General features: G+C 51.8%; 1 protein-coding gene across 3 annotated transcripts in view; it reads right to left on the reverse strand.

Annotated features, from left to right (window-relative positions):
* PHTF1 (putative homeodomain transcription factor 1) overlaps window positions 1-17,845 on the reverse strand; it is a 596,971-nt gene that overhangs the window by 144,178 nt on the left and 434,948 nt on the right. For all 3 annotated transcript variants that reach the window (XM_069633361.1, XM_069633363.1, XM_069633362.1), the window contains one exon: window positions 14,361-14,456. In XM_069633361.1, coding sequence (XP_069489462.1) covers window positions 14,361-14,456 — 96 coding nt within the window. The remainder of the gene's footprint in view (window positions 1-14,360; window positions 14,457-17,845) is intronic.

Raw genomic sequence — 17,845 nt, forward strand, 5'->3', positions numbered from 1 at the left:
CAGAGCGTCCGCCGCCGCATTTTCATCTCCGGCCTGATGAACTGCTGAGATCGAAATTCCCTGCTGGATGGCCCAAAACCAGAGCTGCATTGCCTCTCTGCACAACGGGAGTGACCCTACCCCCCCTTTTGTGTTGAGGTAATGCATGGCCACTGTGTTGTCCATCATGATCAGGACACTCTTCCCCCATACAAAAGGCAGAAAAGCCTTCAGGGCTAGCATGATGGCCCTCAGTTATAACAGATTGAGGTGGAGTTTTGACTCCGATGGAGACCAACGACCGCTGGCTGTCAAATCATTGGCATGAGCTCCCCACCCTGTGAGGGAAGCATCCATCACTACAGCCACCTCGGGCTATGGTTGCCAAAATTACCCCCCCCCATCAGGTTCCCTTCGTTGGCCCACCACAGAAGATCCTGGGAGACCGAGATTGGAATCTGAACGAGATCCGACATCTTGCCTGAGAATTGTGACCACTGCATCTTGAAAACCCATTGCAGGGATCTCATCCGCAGCCTTGCCTCTGGCACCAGAAAAAAGCAGGATGCCATGAGGCCGAACAACCTTATGAATTAGAAAGCCGGGAGACTCTGGGCATGTTGAAACTTGTCCACCATCTGCACAATGTGATGAGCCCTCACCTTGGGAAGGGAGCACTTCCCCCCCAGGACATGTCTAACACAGCCCCAATGTACTGGAGCTGTTGGGAAGGTGTCAGATGCGACTTCTTGAAATTCAGGGAGAAGCCCAGCCTGTGGAGGGTGCGGCAGGTGAGACCGAGGTGATCTAAAGCTTGCTCTCGAGAGTGCACTCGGATCAGCCAGTCATCCAGGTAGGGGTAAGACATGAATCCCCCCCGCCTGAGGTAGGTTCCATGTCATTTCATCGCAGGATGTTTTTTTGTGGGGTTTTTTACCGCAGATTTTTTTCGAATAAACTCATCCCCTTTCATTTTTTTTATACCCCCATACAGCAACACCCAATTTACATAATTTTTTTAAACCCCCCGCACCCCAAAAGGAACAAGTTACTTACCTGTAACTGTTGTTCTCCAGCATGGGTCTGGCATGGATTCACATGCTCATGAATATTCCCCGTCGTCAGGCTGGGAATCCTCGGTAAAGAAAAAACCAGTATCAGTTTCGTTTCTGATCTGTCTTTCGTAGTAACAACCAATCACTGGTCTCTGCGTCATACTGACCACAGCCAATGACTGCCCTCTACCTAAGCACCGCCTCTGGCAGCCATCTTCAGATATGGAAGCACGTGAAGTGGCAGTATGACCAAGTGAAGAGCCGCAGAGGGGTAGGCGGGAGGGTTCGCATGTGAATCCATGCCAGACCCATGCTGGAGAACAACAGTTACAGTTAAGTAACTTGTTCCTTCTCCAGCATGGGGTCTGGCATGGATTCACATGCTCATGAATAAAGAATACATAGCAGTACACACATGCACAACCACGGGAGGTGGCAAAGGCTCAACATTAAGCATTGCATCAAACTCAACATTAAGCATCTTACCTCCTCACCAGGCTCACCTCAGGCGAACAGGTTGCGCAGCACTGCTTGGCCGACCCTGGACTCCTCCCTGGAATCCCGATCGACGCAGTAGAACTTCGTGAAGGTGTGCGTCGACCTCCACGTAGCAGCCCTGCATATGTCCAGCAGGGGCACACCAGAAAGGAACGCTGTGGTAGCTGCGATCGCTCTGGTGGAATGGGCTCTCGGACGGCCGGGCAGCGGTCGGTTTGCCAACCGATGACAGCACATGATACAGCCGGAGAGCCATCTGGAAATGGAAGCCTTCGAGAGAGCCTTCCCCTGATTGACAGGTCCAAAGTTCACAAAGAGTTGTGACGTCTTCCGAAAACACTTCGTGCGGTCCACGTAGAACTTCAGCGCTCTAGCCACATCCAGCGAGTGCAAAGTCCTCTCAGCCGGCGACGAAGGCGACGGGAAGAATACAGGCAACACCAAGGGTTCGTTGAGATGGAAGTCCGACGGTACCTTGGGCATGAAGGAGGGGTGCGTCCTGAGCACCACCCTCGTGTCGTGAAAAGTCAAGTACGGGGCCTTGCAGGAAAGGGCCTGGATCTCTCCCACCCGTCGTGCGGAGGTGATGGCCACAAGAAACGCTGTCTTCCACGACAGAAACTTCAACGGGGCCGAGTGCAGAGGCTCGAACGGAGGTCCCATGAGCTTGGTCAGCACCACGTTGAGCTCCCACGCCGGGGCCGGAGCCTTCACCGGCGGGAACGATCTGAACAGTCCCTTCATGAACTCTTTCACCAGACGATGAGACTACAAGGACATCCGTCCCGTGGTCCTGGTGTATCGGGAGATCGCAGCCAGATGAATCTTGATGGACGCGTGTGCCAGTCCAGCTTTGGCCAGCGTCAGCAGGTACGGCAGAACTTGGGGAGCCGTAATCCGTAGAGGGTTAATCTTCTGTGCGTGGCACCAGACAGAGAACCTCTTCCATTTGTGTCCGTAGCATTTAAGAGTCGAGGACGCCCTGGCCTTTGCAAGAACCTCTCTGCAGTCGGCCGGTATGTCGTATCCTCCAAACTCTAGCGCTGCAGGAGCCAGGCCTGCAAGTTCAGCGATTTCGGGTCGTGGTGGAGGATGGCGCCTCCTTCCCTGGAGAGCAGATCCGCGTCCACCGGCAGCTTGATTGGCGGGGACGCTGACAAGTCCAGAAGGTCCGGGAACCATATCTGCCTCGGCCACGCAGGTGCGACGAGGATCATCCTGCACCGTGACCTCTTGAGCTGGTTGACGAGCCGGATTAGCAGTGGCAAAGGAGGGAACGCGTAGAGGAACAGGCCCTCCCAGGGGAACGAGAAAGCAGCGCCCATGCTCCTCGCCTGGGGAAACCTGCTGGCGAACCTCCGGCACTTGGAGTTCGTCGCCGTCGCGAACAGGTCGATCTGGGGTGTGCCCCACCGTCGGAAGAGGCGATCCACTAGATCCTGCCGTAGTTCCCACTCGTGGCACGAGCGCAGCTCCCTGCTGAGTGAGTCGGCGATGGTGTTTTTTTATCCCTGCCAGATGAAACGGCACCAGAAACATCCCTTGGGCGACTGCCCAATGCCACAGGTCCTGCGCCTCCTTGGACAGTGCTGGGGACCTGGTTCCGCCCTGTTTTCTGATGTGAAACATGGTGGTGGTGTTGTCGGTGAAGATCCTCACCACCTTGCCCTTGAGGGACGGAAGGAAGGACCTGAGGGCCCAAAACACTGCACGGAGCTCCAGGACGTTGATATGTAAGGCTTTCTCCGTCGGGAGCCAAAGGCCCCTTGCGTGTAGATTTTCGGTGTGCGCTCCCCACCCTTCCAGGTAGGCATCCGTGGTCACTGTCTCCTGGTGGGCTGGGGTCTGGAAGTCCATGCCTGCCGTCAGATGCGCGCGGGTGTCCCACCACCGGATCGCTCGTCGGAAACTCTCGTCGAGTGTGATCCTTTCCTCGAAGCTGCCCGTCGTTTGGATCCAGCGCGCGTCCAGGAACTCCTGCAACGGGCGCATCCGGAGCCTGCACATGGGAATGAGGTAGATGCAGGAAGACATCATTCCGAGGAGGGACTTGATGGACCTCACCTTGGCCGCGTCGGCCACCAACATCCGTTGCACCTTGCCCAGGATGGTCCTGGTCCTCTCCTCCGACGGGGAGGCCAGAAGGGACACTGTGTTGAGCCTCGCTCCCAGAAACGGAGCGTCTTGCGCGGGTACCAGGTGGGATTTGGCGTAGTTCACGGAGAATCCCAGGTCCGTGAGAAGTTGGACGGTCCTTGCCGTGTGAACCACGGCGAGCTCCCTCGTCTTGGCTCGGATGAGCCAGTCGTCCAGGTAGGGGTAGACGTGGATCCCCTCGCGGCGCAGCTGCGCCACCACCGGTGCGAGGCACTTGGTGAACACCCTGGGTGCCGACCGTAGACCGAAGGGGAGGGCTTTGAACTGGTAATGACGCCCTTGGACCACAAACCTGAGGAATTTTCGGTGCCCCTTTAGGATGGGAATATGGAAGTAGGCATCCTCCAAATCCAACGACGACAGGAAGTCTCCTTCCTCCAGCTGACCCAGGACGTGCTGGAGGGTGACCATCCGGAACTTTTGCGCCTTGATGAACTTGTTCAGACGTCGCAGGTCCAGGATGGGGCGCCATCCCCCCGTCTTCTTCTTCACGAGGAAGTATCTCGAGTACACTCCGGAGCCCCGAAGCCTCTTTGGGACGAGTTCGATGGCGCCCTTCCTGAGCATCGCCTTTACCTCCAGGAGAAGTTGAGGGACGTGAAGTTCTTTCCTGGCCACGGGGGGGGACGCGTGGACACCTTCTTTGACGACGACGGCGGAGTCCGCCAGACTTGCCTCGTCCTCTGTAGGCCTCCTGAGACGACGAGCGGGCCGCTTGACGGTAGGTGGAGAAACCGCCGCCGGAACCTTTGGAGGCGCCCTTGCCTCCGCTGCTCCGAAAGGGCGTCCGTCGTTGCTGCAGAACTGCCAGGGCCCGGGCCGTCTCAGTGTCCGCTTTAATGGCCTGAAGGGAATCGTCCACTGTTTTGCCAAACAGGTTGTTCCCATCGAAGGGCATGTCCAGGACTCTGGTCTGAACGTCTTGACGGAAGTCCGTAGCCTTGAGCCATCCACGCCGCCTAAGGCAAACGCCGTTGCCCAACTGGCGGAACCCAGTGTCGGCGATGTCCGTCGCAACGGTAATGGCGTGGTCCGAAGCCACCTCACCTTCCTGCAGGATCTCCAGGGCCTCTGTCCTCTTGTCGTCCGGCAGGAAGTCCAGCAGGGGAGCCAGTTTGTACCAGAGCTCCCTGTCGTAGCGGGCCACGATAGCCAAGGCATTGGCCGCTTTAATCGTCGTCGCTGCCGACGAGATGACTCTGCGTCCCATAGCGTCCAATTTCTTTCCCTCACCGTCCGGTGGGGAAGTCGATGTGGAGGCCGCACCCCCCCCGCTTTCTTCCTGGCCGCCGCGGAGACGACGGAGTCCGGGGTAGGCTGCGCCCGGAGGCACAGGGGGGCCGTGTCCGGGACCTGGTACTTCTTCTCGTACCGGTCTCTTCTAGCTGGCGTCGTGGAAGGGTTCTTGAGGAGGGTGAGGCCCTCATCCCAAATGTCGTCCAATAGAGGCACTGAGAGGACCGTCTTCCTCTTGGCCTCGCGCCGCTGATAAAGGAAACCTTCCTTCTTCTTCTCCTCAGGGCAGAGTTGAAAAAGCTCGGATGCCCTGGAGATCATGGAGTGGAACGATCCAATCTCGTCGGGCGGAGAAGCCCTGGTGGGAGGCGACAACGGTACATCCTTGTCGTATACCTCGTCGTCCGTACCCGTCGCTGCCGTGTCAGTCCCCGTATCATCCCCTCGGGTGGACGGGGAGGAGGGCTGGAAGGGGCGCGACGGCTGAAAAGGAGGCGGAGGGTGGATCCTTCTTTTCTTGGTAGGGGGAACACCAGAAGGTCCCGGTTCTGGGTCCCCCGACGGGAGAGGTTCCGTCGGCAACGGTAGTCTCGTCCTTATCTCTGAGCATAAGGACTGTATAGCCAACAAAATGGCCGACGAGTTGTCTCGCGGCGCTGGCAGAGGGGAATCCGACGGGCGATCAGGGGCCCCGTCGGTACCCTCGACGATGTCGTCGTCACCTGCGTCGGGATCCATCCCGACGGATCGGTCTTCTTCCACGCCGAGGCCTTGGCTTAAGACTTCGACCAGCTCCTCCTCCGAGGTTGAGGCCGGATCTACGACGACGCCCCACGGGGGATTTCACGGGGGTCCTATCGATGGGCACAAAAGATGACTCCCTCCGAGGTAACAGGGAGACTCTGAGCCCCGAGGTCGCCACCACTGGTGTAGCCTGCACAGGCTGAGCCAGGGCCGCCGCGACAGTTTCGATAGAGGGCTTGGCCGGATGGATTAAGGCCTTCACCACCTTAGGTGCGCTCACCGCCTTATCCTTGAGGGGGGGGGACACCGCCTCGCTCCCCCTCCGATGGGGCCTTCGAGCTCGACCGGGGCCTCTCCAGGAGCTTCGCCGGGTGCTCGGCCTTCCTCTTACCCGACCCAGAGCGTTGGCTCGTGGTTGATGGTGCCGGGGAGGGTGCGCCCTGCCTGGCGCCCGTAGAGCCCGACCGTTCGGCGCTCCCGGTGCCAGCGGACTCGCGGTGCTTGGCCTTATGTTGGACCCCCGTCGCCGGGGCGTCCTCAAAGGACTTAGAAGACCGCTCAGATTTCTTCTTCTTCTTCTTCTCCTCGCCGGACGGGCTCTTCCCTTCTAGCCAGTTGGCGAGACGTTGATGGCGGTCCTTCATGGTCCGCTCCGACATGTTGCCGCAAAACGCACAGTCCTTCTCCACGTGCGTCTTGTCCTCATGTAGGCAGTAAAGACAAAAGGAGTGTTCGTCCTCCTTGAAGACGTTCTGCAGCTGGCATCCAGGGCAGACCCTGAACAGCTTTCCGGGCGTTGAGCTTCCCTTCTCCTGGGCCATGACCGGGCCTGAGAAACTTCTGGAGTCCTCCAAAAGCGTAGCTCGACGAATCTTCACCCTTGAGGGGCGCAGACGAATCCGACACGGGTCCCCGTTGATCGGATAGTGAGTCGGTGGAGCTTGAGGCTCTTTTGACCGAAAAAACGAAGTTTTTGAGAAAAAACGTGAAAAAAATAGCACTAACGCTCGAGAGCAATAGCACGAGGATCCCAACACATGAACGTGCGGTAAAAATCTGAAGATGGCTGCCAGAGGCGGTGCTTAGGTAGAGGGCAGTCATTGGCTGTGGTCAGTATGACGCAGAGACCAGTGATTGGTTGTTACTACGAAAGACAGATCAGAAACGAAACTGATACTGGTTTTTTCTTTACCGAGGATTCCCAGCCTGACGACGGGGAATATTCATGAGCATGTGAATCCATGCCAGACCCCATGCTGGAGAAATTGGATTTTTTTCGAAAAAAAATCTGCAGTAAAAAACCCTGCGGAAAAACATCCGCCGATGAAATGACGTCGTACCCCGAGATACGCTACCACCACGACCATTAGCTTTGTGAAGAACCTTGTGTGGAGGTCAATCCAAATGGCAGGACCCGAAACTGAAAGTGCGAGTCGCCAGCCGCAAGCCTCAGGTACGTTCTGTGCTTGGGATGAATCGGCACATGAAAGTAAGCATCCTGTAGGTCCAGGGACACCAACCAATCCTGAAGTTTAAGGGCCTGGAAGACTTGAGAAAGAGTAACCATCATGAACTTGACCTTCCTGAGAAGCTTGTTAAACCAACCCAAGTCCATGAAGGGTTTAAATCCCCCGTTTTTCTTCGGGATCAATAAATAAGGGGAATACCATCCCTTGTTCCTCTCCGCTACTGGCAACAGTTCTATAGCGCCTTTCTCCAGCAGGGTTAGGATTTCCTGTGCAAGGAGCTGACCCGGAAGCTTCAAAGAGTTTCCCTGGTGGATTGTCGTGAGGCCGCTGAAGGAAGGGAAGGCAGTAGCCGTGGGCTATGGTATCCAGAACCCAGCAATCTGAAGTATGGCTGGCCATTCTTTCGAGATGCTGAGACAGTCTGCCCCCAACCGGCGAAACCATGGGACATGGCCTCATGACTGTTTGGAAGCTGCTGCGGCGGTGCCTGAAGGCAAAGGGTCTGCTGCCTGAGCAGCTTTGGCACTCCGATTTCCCAGACCACCACAGGTACTTTTTTGCTGTCCCCTTTGACTGGCGGCCCCTCTCATTCTACCAAAGGAGGAGTAGTAACAAAAAGAACCTCCCCTCCATTGCTGTCCCCTAGGACAAAAAGGCGGAGGTTGACGCACAGCTGCGCTTAAAGATTTAGCCGCAGCTTTCGAGGTCTGCAACCTCTCAAGGCTCTAGTCAGCCTTGCTGCCAAACAAATGTGCGCCATCAAAGGGCATGTTCAGAAGACTGGCATGCACATCTGGAGCAAAACCCGACTTCCGCAACCACGCAAATCTGCGTAAAAGGTGATCGCAGCCATGAATCGGCTAACACTGTCGCCGTATCCAAACCAGACTGAAGGGATTCGCACATGGCATCCTTGCCGTCTTGCACGAGAGCAAGGAAACCATTCCTTTGTTCCCCCTCGGGAATATGCTCAGCCGCTAAAGAAACAGTTCCACAGAGTTTGTGAGAACCTTGCCAAGGCACAAGTGGAGTTGGCCGATTTCAAGGCCATGCTCCCAGCAGAAAATACCTACCTGGCCCAACCGTCTAAGCGCTTGTCGTCCCTATCTGAAGGGATGGTAGGGTATGCCGCCTGCTTCAAGGTGGCCGTAGCCGCCTGAATCACCAAACTCTCAGGAGTGGGGTGAGTAGATAAATAGTTGGGGTCATTAACGGAAGGGCGGTAGTTCTATGTCAAAGATTTATTAACAGCCAGAAGAAATTCCAGGGACTGCCAACCAGCTGCCACCCTTTTCTGGAAGGTGAGATGAAATGGTAAAACCAGGTCAGAGGACGGACCTTGATCCAATATGTCCGTTAGATCATCCTGCACAAAGTCTTCAGGAGGACTGGACCAGCCCAGATAATCCGAGACCCTAGCCAGGCCTTCCTGTATGAAGACTCAGGCCTACCAAATTCCACTTCCGGAGAAGTGTCCAACCCACTGGCATCATGGAGGGTCTGCCTCAACTCCTCCAACTGACTGTCTCCAGAAAAAAGTGGCGCCCCATCAAGTTCACCAGGGTCCTCCAACTCAGACCTTCCTTCCTCTTCAAATATGTCATCCAGAGGGAGGTGAAACCCGGGACTGGTGACAGAAGAGGGCGTAGAGTCCAAAACTAGCCTCAGACTTCGCCGTAGCCTTCCTGGGAGGATCCACCACATCGGGGTACTTCAATGGCAAATTTCAGGCCAAAAACCCTGATGGTGCAGAGAGCGCCGAAGGCTTTGACGCCGAGTGTCGACAACCTCGAAGTCGTGAGCACCGACATCAACACTGGTGCCGACGGCGCCGTGGGCTGATAAGATGGCAAAGCGTCGACATCTGAGTCAGACGGACACGGCATCGACCAAGTCGACGCCAGCATCAAACCCTTAGTAGGTTGCAGCCGTCTCGCTGGGGATGAGCACCGAGACCTAGAAGCACATCTCTTTCGACTCTCCGAAGCCTTGTCCGAATGGGACCTCGAAGGTTCCCTATGCGAGTCACGTCGCAGACCTGAGCCGGAAGGTGTGCGAGCCATGGTACGAGACCGATCCTGGCTGGCTTTGTTAGAAGGCGCGACCGGACCCGTGCCCAGCGATTGAAATATCGCTAACATTTGCTCCTTAAAGGCAGCCCATTTCTCAGGAGTCAAGTACTTCGTCGGGCATGCCACTTTCCTCGCGGCTCCCTCCTCCGAGGAGGAGGACAGGGAAGGCGACCGGTGAAGGTGCTTCTGCGAATGTCATGACGAAGAAGAATGGCGGGAACCACTCCTGTACCTCCACCCGACGCAGAGAGTCGCCCCTCGAGTCATCGGACTTGTGGGATTTTTGGGACTTACTGGGCTTAGGACCCCTACCTACTTGGAGCTTCCACTTCCGCTCCCGCAAGGCCTTGGCAGTCAGCGACTGGCATTTTGAACAGTCGTCGGTATCGTGCGATTCGCCCAAGCACCACAAACAAATGCGATGCGGGACAGTGATCGACATTTTCGATTTACAGTCCCGGCAGGTCTTGAAGCCAGACCGCAGGGTCAGAGGGTGTCGAAGAAAAAAATAGTCTCAACGATTAACACACGAGGCGCACGAGTTTCACTAAAGCAACACATTTGCAGAAGAAATGGAACTGAGGCTGCGGGCGCCGTGCATCCGATATATAATATCCAGTGAGGTCGCCCTCGACGGAGACCTTAGGGGTATATCGACCCGATGTCATTGAAGCAGGACGCCCTTTGCTGAAAAATTTCCAATGTGCACAGCTGTGGCCGTTACATGTCAAAGATGTGGAATACGTTGGAGGACAAACCATTCGAATAGATGTTTTAGCACTGCTTGTCCCACCTGTGAATCTGCTTCCCAGGATTCTGTTATTACTACAGGAGCTTCGTCGCGGGATATGCCAACATCGGCCAATCATTTGTTGACCTCACCAAAGGGGACTCACCTTCAGAGAGGAGCCGGAAGAATGCTGGCAACTCTAGAGAATCATTTATATCAGCCAGAGGAGCACTGTAGTAATCTTTGGACTGTCTGATGCCAGTGGGCCTTTGAGGAGCTCAAGCGGACCCTCACAACAGCACCAGTTCTGGCCTACAGGGATCCTCCGTTACCTTACATCCTGCATGTGGACGCTGGGTCTGGAGCAATTGGGAGCTGTTCTCTACCAGGAGCCCAATGCTGAGACGAGACCGGTCGCTTTTGCCAGCCAGGGCCCGCATGCAGCAGAAAAGAATTACCCAGTCTACAAGTTGGAATTTTTGGCATTGAAGTGGGCTGTTACAGAGAGGTTCCAGGATTACCTCTACAGAGCTACCTTCACAGTGACGACAGACACCAACCCCCTTACATAAGTTGAATTCAGCAAAGCTGGATGCTACTGGACACCGTTGGCTCGCTGCACTGTCCACATACAACTTCAGTCTTCAGTACAGACCTGCGCACACTAACATACATGCCCTCTCTTAGGCCTCATGTTCAGCGGGATGATACAACTAAATCCACCTTGTGGAAGGAGTTGTCTTCAGCAGGTGTCTGAGCTATCTGCCAGGCTGCAAGTCAGCAGGAGCCAGACAGAGCCAGGAGCGTGGATTGCTTGGGAAACTCAGCGGTGGCGGTACCCGCCATCTGCTGCAATATCACCAGTGTGGAGGAATCTGAGCTAGCACGTCTTCCCGAGATGACGTCCGTATGTCACAGATAGTGGATTCTGGCATCCCTCTGTTCCCAGAAGCCAAGACCAGAGGAGTGAATGTGTCCAGCGATGTTCTTCATGACCCAGAGCAAGCTGCAATGCTGAAGGGTGGAATCCTGTACAAGGAAAGCTAAATTGCAGACCAGCTATTACATCACTTGGTTTTGTATTTGTATATCGCGTCAAGACCCTGAGGCAACTGAGCGCTTTGCCAGAGATTCCGCCGAGCTGTATTGTATGCACACCACGACCAGCACAGACATCTTGGCAGCGGCAGAACCTTCATGTTGGTCTGCTCAAGGTTTTTCAGGCCCAGACTAGCATCAGATATTGAGTATTATTGCCAGCACTGCGCCAGGTGTTTTAACAGAAAGGCCGCAGTTTGTCTGCAGCCCATCTTCACCATCTGCAGAGTTACGGACCCATGGTCCTTGTCTGCATCAATTTCCTCAAGCTGGAGATGGACAGGTGAGATGTGCAGTAACATCCTGGTGGCGACAGATCACCTCACTCGCTACGCGCAGGCGTTTCCCCACCAAAGATCAGCATGCCATCACTGTTGCCTCTGTGTTGTGCAAACAATACTTTGTACAAATCTATATAACCCTCAGGGGGATGCCCAATGGTGAGGTTTAAATCATATACGTTTGGCCATCCTGGCCATCCTGGGCACCCTGAGGCCAGAGCAGAACAACAGATGGAGACAGCATTTGGCCACCCTGACCCATGCGTACAACTGTACGAAGAATGATGCCATGGGGTTTACACCATATTTCTTGAAGTTTGGAAGGGACTCCCAGCTGCCTGTAGACCTGTGTTTTGGGACATCCACAGATAAAACAGACAGCGAGAACTATGCCAGCTATGTTAAACAGCTCAAGCGTCAACTGAAGCAATCATTTCAGCACGCCCAGGCTGTTGCAGAGAAGACGGCAGAAGGGAACAAACGCTGCTACGACGCCACGGTCAGGTTTCACGATCTACAGCCTGATGTTCGTGTGTTGATCCGCAGTCTGAGAAAGAGGATGCAACAAGCTAGGTGACAAGTGAGTCTCAACCTTTCATTATAGAGCATCAGCTCCCCGTCTACGGACTGCGAGAGGATGGGCGTCTAAGGAATAAGGAATATTAAGACCTTGCACCATAACCACCTACTCCCAGTCGGGGATGAGGTTGAGCTGACACCGGAGGTGACAGATGAAGATACAGCCAAGGGGCCGGTGAGGAGGCAGCAACTCCGTGCTGAGAAGCCCGAAGAAGATCCTTCGAAGGCACAATCCCCAGATGCTTCTCCAGGTCAAGAGAACAGAAGGTCAGCCAGAAATCAGTGAAGACGCCGAGGAGTATCAGTTCAGTGTCTACCCAGACCAAGGGTTAGATCAGACACTAGTGTGGGTCCCTACACCCGCTGATCCAGCTCCCACTCCTGTGGACCTGAACCCCATGCTCAGTATTCCTTCAAGAGGTTGTTCCCAGTCCTGCTCCCGCCGCCCCTGCCACGCTGGACGTGGTAGAGGAACCCTTACCCATTCCTTCACTGGAAGATAGGGTCCCTGACTTGGTGCCGAACACTACGCCAAGTCCGGGGGAAAAACCTACATGCGGCCCCAGCTGCTCTCCATCGCACCACCAGGGAGAGCAGACCAGTTATGAAGTTAACATACGATACACCAGGGGTCCAGTGTGAGGTTCAAGTCCATTCCTCTCAGTCTTCCATCCCTCCTACTCTACAACAGGTTCCTAGGTGTTCAGGGGTACTGCAGGAGGTGCCTGAGATTCAAGGTACTGGGTGGCAACTGGTGGCCTGTCCTAAATGATGGCCCGACAGGTTCATGGACCAGACCAAAGCTATGCTTGGCTCAGAGCCAAGCATAGTTCAAAGGGGGTGGAGGGCATGCAACCCCCGGTCGGGGGATAAAAGAAAGGATCCCCGCATGTGAGAGCCGCGCCGGGATCCCAAAGAATGAAAAAAGTTAGAGTAAGGGATCCTCACATGTGGGCATGCCAGGGGCCCTTTGCTTGAAAGAAAAAAAGAAAAAAAAGTCACTGGTGCGAGCGGAGCGCCGGTGACGCGAGAAACCCTTCAACAGGGTGAGAGGCGCTCCGCTCAGTGCTTTGAATATTTTGAATATAGGGGAGTGCTTTGAATATTTTGCTGCCCCCCGCTGCTTTTGTTTTGCTGAGGACGGGGGCATATTCTGACTTGTGGTCGCTCCCCAAAACTGGGGAGCGCCTTGAATGTGTTTTAGTCCTCGTGGGGGTTTAATTTAAAAATAAGGGCGCCTCCCTTGCAGGTGGCCCAAAAGAACTCCCTGGGTCACAACTGCCAAAACGTGGCCCCGGTTTGTGGAGCACCCCCAGGCTGCCTCTGAGTGCTGGGCTGCATCTGACAAACGCAGCCCAGCTCATTTAAAGACTTTGGGGTTTCCCCATACTGTTGCCGCTGCTGCCTGCCGCTGCTGCTACCCGTAGCTGACTTCTGCCATCATCTGTCCCAAAAGCCATCACAGAAGAGTGCAGTAAAACAGAAGATCAAGAGAACAGCAGCCACAGACCTTGAGGCAGCCCTGGCCAAGATTGTCTTGCAAGTAAGGTCTTTTAAAATAGATGTTTTAATACAGTGCACTGTATAAACTTTGTATATATTTTCAAAGACACTTTATATTTTTTAATGGACTCTTTTTATATGTTTGTGCTTTATTTTTAGTAACGCAGTTGCTAGGTTTAGTGTTATTTGTATTTAATGTCTTGTGCTCTGCCCTTTTTGTAAAAAAACTCAAAACCCTGCTGGTGTACTAGGAAAGTATAAAGGAAAGCATTTAACAACTAAAAAGAACCATACATCAGCAATCCTTTTGTCCGCCTCTCCTTTTGTGCTCCTGTTACTCTAACCTTGTGTTTTCTCATTAGGGGTATTTGGGAAACCTACCTGCCCTAACCTCTTGATCTTCCCTACCCTTGCCTTCTTCATAGAGAATTACACCAGGCTGATCGAGAACCCAGGAGAGCGAGGTTTGGAGACAGGTGAGAGGCGGGTCAAGTTATAAGTGAAGAGTTAAGCTGTATATTGTGTGCCCGCCTACACCGGACTCCCTATAAGGTACGTTGGAAGATAACCCCGCTACACAAAAATGTAATAAAAAGAAATTTAAAAAAGGCTTAAGGTTTGTCCTTGCCTCCATCACGTTCTGTACTATGTCACACCAATTGGTTTTATTTAATTTTTTTTGCAGACACGCTCCTTGTTTATGAACAAAATATTTTTTTTAAATACTCAAATTACAAACAAAATGAAGCCATGAAAGTCCAGGAAATACAAAGAAGAATTTAAATGAAATAACGAAGTTAAATTAAAGGAAGAATGTACAAGAAATGAAGCTAGATGGATCAATATAGAGTAAATAAATGTTATACGTTGCATCACCCAACAGTGTCAAGCACCATACGCGTGTTATAGCCACATAAAATAACTGAAAAGTGAATCACGTCAATATGAATTTTTCTTACCTTTAATAATTTTGTAGAGAGCTTGAGCACATTATTGACTATCGCCAGCTGCTCTTTTTTGTTGGGTTTCTTTTCCATTTTTAGATACAGGTTTATCTGGAGCATCAGGGGGGAAAAATAGGTTAGTAGGAATTGCTCAGGAAAGAAAAATAAATGATAAAACCTGATTCAATGGTTATCCCTGGTGCAATACAGATTACCGCTCGTATAAGTAGAGGAGCAAATTGTCCAGACCAAATCTTCCATTTTACTTCCCCAAGCATGTGTATTTTCTGCTGCGTCTTCACATAAAGAGTACAGACATGCTTCCATTGTGGATGTATCTACTGACAAAGTACCTTTGTGTGTAGGAATGAAAACCACCAGCACTGATCGGGGTATGAGAAGGGCTATGGAGGATCGGATACTCGTAATAATGGCCCTGCACATTCAATGTGTTTGACCTTATCTGCAAAATTGATGTGGGCTCTTCAGGGCAGTAGATTAGCTGCCAGAAGTATTGAGACTCTACTGTAAACAATGGGCAGTATTTGCTGATAAGAACGTCTGGACTTGATGGAATGCTTATGTACGACGTATATTGAGAATGATTTGAGGTTAGTTTTTAAACCAACATCTGTTCTGAACTTTAGTAATGTTACATTAGAAGTACATCATGAGTATTAGTTATCTCTGAACTATTTGAAAGATATACCTAAATTTGGAATAGAGCATTTCTGTGGAGTGCTTGTTAACATAAGATTACTGAGCCTTAAACGATCCAACAAATCACTGCATACATTCCACTTTTTGTGACAGAATGCGATCTGTGAGGGTTTAACAGCCTTTGATTTTTAGAAGTGTGGGTAATTTTGTCTATGAAAGAAAACGCTCCTAATCTGCATCACTTCTATAAAAAAAGCTCCATTCCAAAAGCAAAGTCAATTCATGTGCCTTTGCTGGGGTGGTCTCCCGACATCTATAGCAACTGCTCTGCACCACAGCAGGTTCAAAGGTCACATGTACACATTCCTTACAGCTGCTGGAACACTAAGTTCCAAATGGCAGCGTTAAAAAAAAAAAATATACAATCTTCTGCCCTTCAGATTCCAAACATAACTGTGAAACCCCAGTTACCCTGATGGGACATTAAACTGTAAAGAAATAGACTACACCTGGTAATGACACAGTGGCTACTACAATCGCACAACTATACAGCTACAGCAATTTGATAACATACTAGTGTTGGCTTGGAGAGCAGTGTTCAGCTATGACAGAGATGCGTATTAACTGTCTGGCTTGGGTGTCTTCACAAAAACCATTTCACCCAATGGGCAGAAAGCTTCCCTTTGATTATCCTTGAGGAAGGGCAACCATTTCAACAAGGGCACAAACCCACCCCCCAGGAGTCACCTGCACAACCCCGCTATTTTGTTTTTATCTAGGGCTCTGTACAACTTCCTGCCACCCTTGGCGTCTGTGAGACAGGCATGGTATCAAAAGAGAGACAGACTCAAAAGTATGTGTTTTAAAACATTTATTAAGGTTTCTGGGTTGGTGGAATGCCTGACTGGCCCCAACTCTAAACTGATGATTCCCTTAACTTAATGTTTCAAATGGCCGTCTAATAGTCCAAAATAAAGGTCTGTGTGTCTGAACTTATGGTTGCCCTCAGGCTTTACAAAAATGGGATAGAAGCCTTTTGAAAAGGAAAAAAATAGTGGGTCAACAAAAATGGCAAAACCAAAGTTAGTTTTGGGTGATCTTCTCACCAGGTGCAATTTGGTCAATGTCAAAAAGATTGATTCACTTACCAGGGCATTGTTCGTAAGACCTTCTCTAAAGGGCCCTTACAGTCAGTTAAAATACCTACAGTGTCTTGGAGTTCCTTGGGGTTCCCTTCACCAAGATTCAACTTGTTCACTTTAATTTCCTCAATAGGCCTCTCAGGGTTCCCTTCCCCAAGCTCAGGCCTCTTCCAGTTCCAAACAAAAATTCAGCTGGTCAGGATGTTCCTTGGACGAGCACATTGGAGGGATCTCATTCTCAGGCGAGCCTCTTGCACCAGGAAAATGCAGGATACCATGAGACTGAGCAACCTCCAAAAAAAACCGAAGGCCGGAAGATGCTGGGCATTCTGGAATTTGGTAACCATCTGCATTCGATCTCATCGATCATGACCACCTCCTTTGCTGCCTAAAAGATACATTGTCTGTTCCAATAAGGCTGCAAATTGGTTCCAATCCTTTCTCTCCAATCGTGAATCTAGAATTCAGTGGGGGCTGCTTTTTTGCCTTCAGCATCCATTTGCTGTGGTGTGCCTCAATGGGCATCCATCTCTCCTGTGTTTTTCAATCTCTATATTAGTTCTCTTTGTGCCCTCCTCGACAAGCTGGGTGTCATTTTTACAAACTATGCCGATGACACCCAGATTGTTTTGGAACTCTCAGAGAATTATGCCAATGACGCCAAAACTCTATCCAACATTTATGATCACATTGATAACTGGATGTCCGAGAACTGGCTGTGCCTGAATGGAACAAAAACAGAGCTTATGATTTTCGGCTCCAATCAGGCTAGGGACAAACTGCACAGACTACAGCAGCTTCCTGCTAAAAAACAACACAATTAAGATCCAACAAAAAGTCAAAACCTAAGGGGTGCATATGGAAACTTCTTAAGTGCAGATGCCCATACATCTTACGTGAAACTCTCATGCAATTACCACCTCCGCCCCCTAAAGAATATTTGCCCCTACATATCTAAGAGTAGCTGTGCTACAATCGCTAGAGTCACCATATGAACTAGACTAGGCTACTCCAATTCCCTTCTCATTGACGCTTCCTCCTCCAATATATCAAGATGCCAGGTAATACAGAATAACGCGGTCGGAATTGTGACTAAATGTTCACAGAAGATCTCATATCTCCGACCACATGAAGAAATTACACTGTTTACCCATCAAGGAACGATTGCTTTTAAAGTGGGCTCCCGCTCTCTTTTTGGCTCCATTCCTGACTGTTAAATCCTTCGTTTCCCGTATATGCCTGCCAGATTCCTTCGCTCCTCAGGCTTAGTGTTATTCCAGGGTCCTCCAGGGAAATGCACCAGCGGTCTTGGTAGATCCTTCCCAGTCAAAGGAGCAAGCCTCTGGAACGACCTGCCCCTGGCTGATGGACTCAACCCTGACTTGCCATTGTTTAAGAAGGCATTAAAAAACCTTTCTTTTCATGATTACCTTCTGTCAGATTAGCATCCCGTGCTTCTCTGTTGCGTCTCCTAATGTTACGTACTAATTGAGTTTATGTTTGCTCCCCGATGCCTGCGGGCTGCCGGAGCATTACAAATAAATAGATAGAATGTGTTGAGCTCTCACCTCGGGTTGCGAGGCTTTTTCGGAGGAAGCATCCAGGACTGTTCCAATGAATTGGAGTCTTTGGGATGGTATCATGTGGGACTTTTTGTAATTGAGGGAGAAGCCTCAGTCTGTGGAGCGAGTGGCAGGT

This window comes from Ambystoma mexicanum, chromosome 13, assembly GCF_040938575.1.
Source record: "Ambystoma mexicanum isolate Mex_15411 chromosome 13, UKY_AmexF1_1, whole genome shotgun sequence".
Lineage (NCBI taxonomy): Eukaryota > Metazoa > Chordata > Amphibia > Caudata > Ambystomatidae > Ambystoma > Ambystoma mexicanum.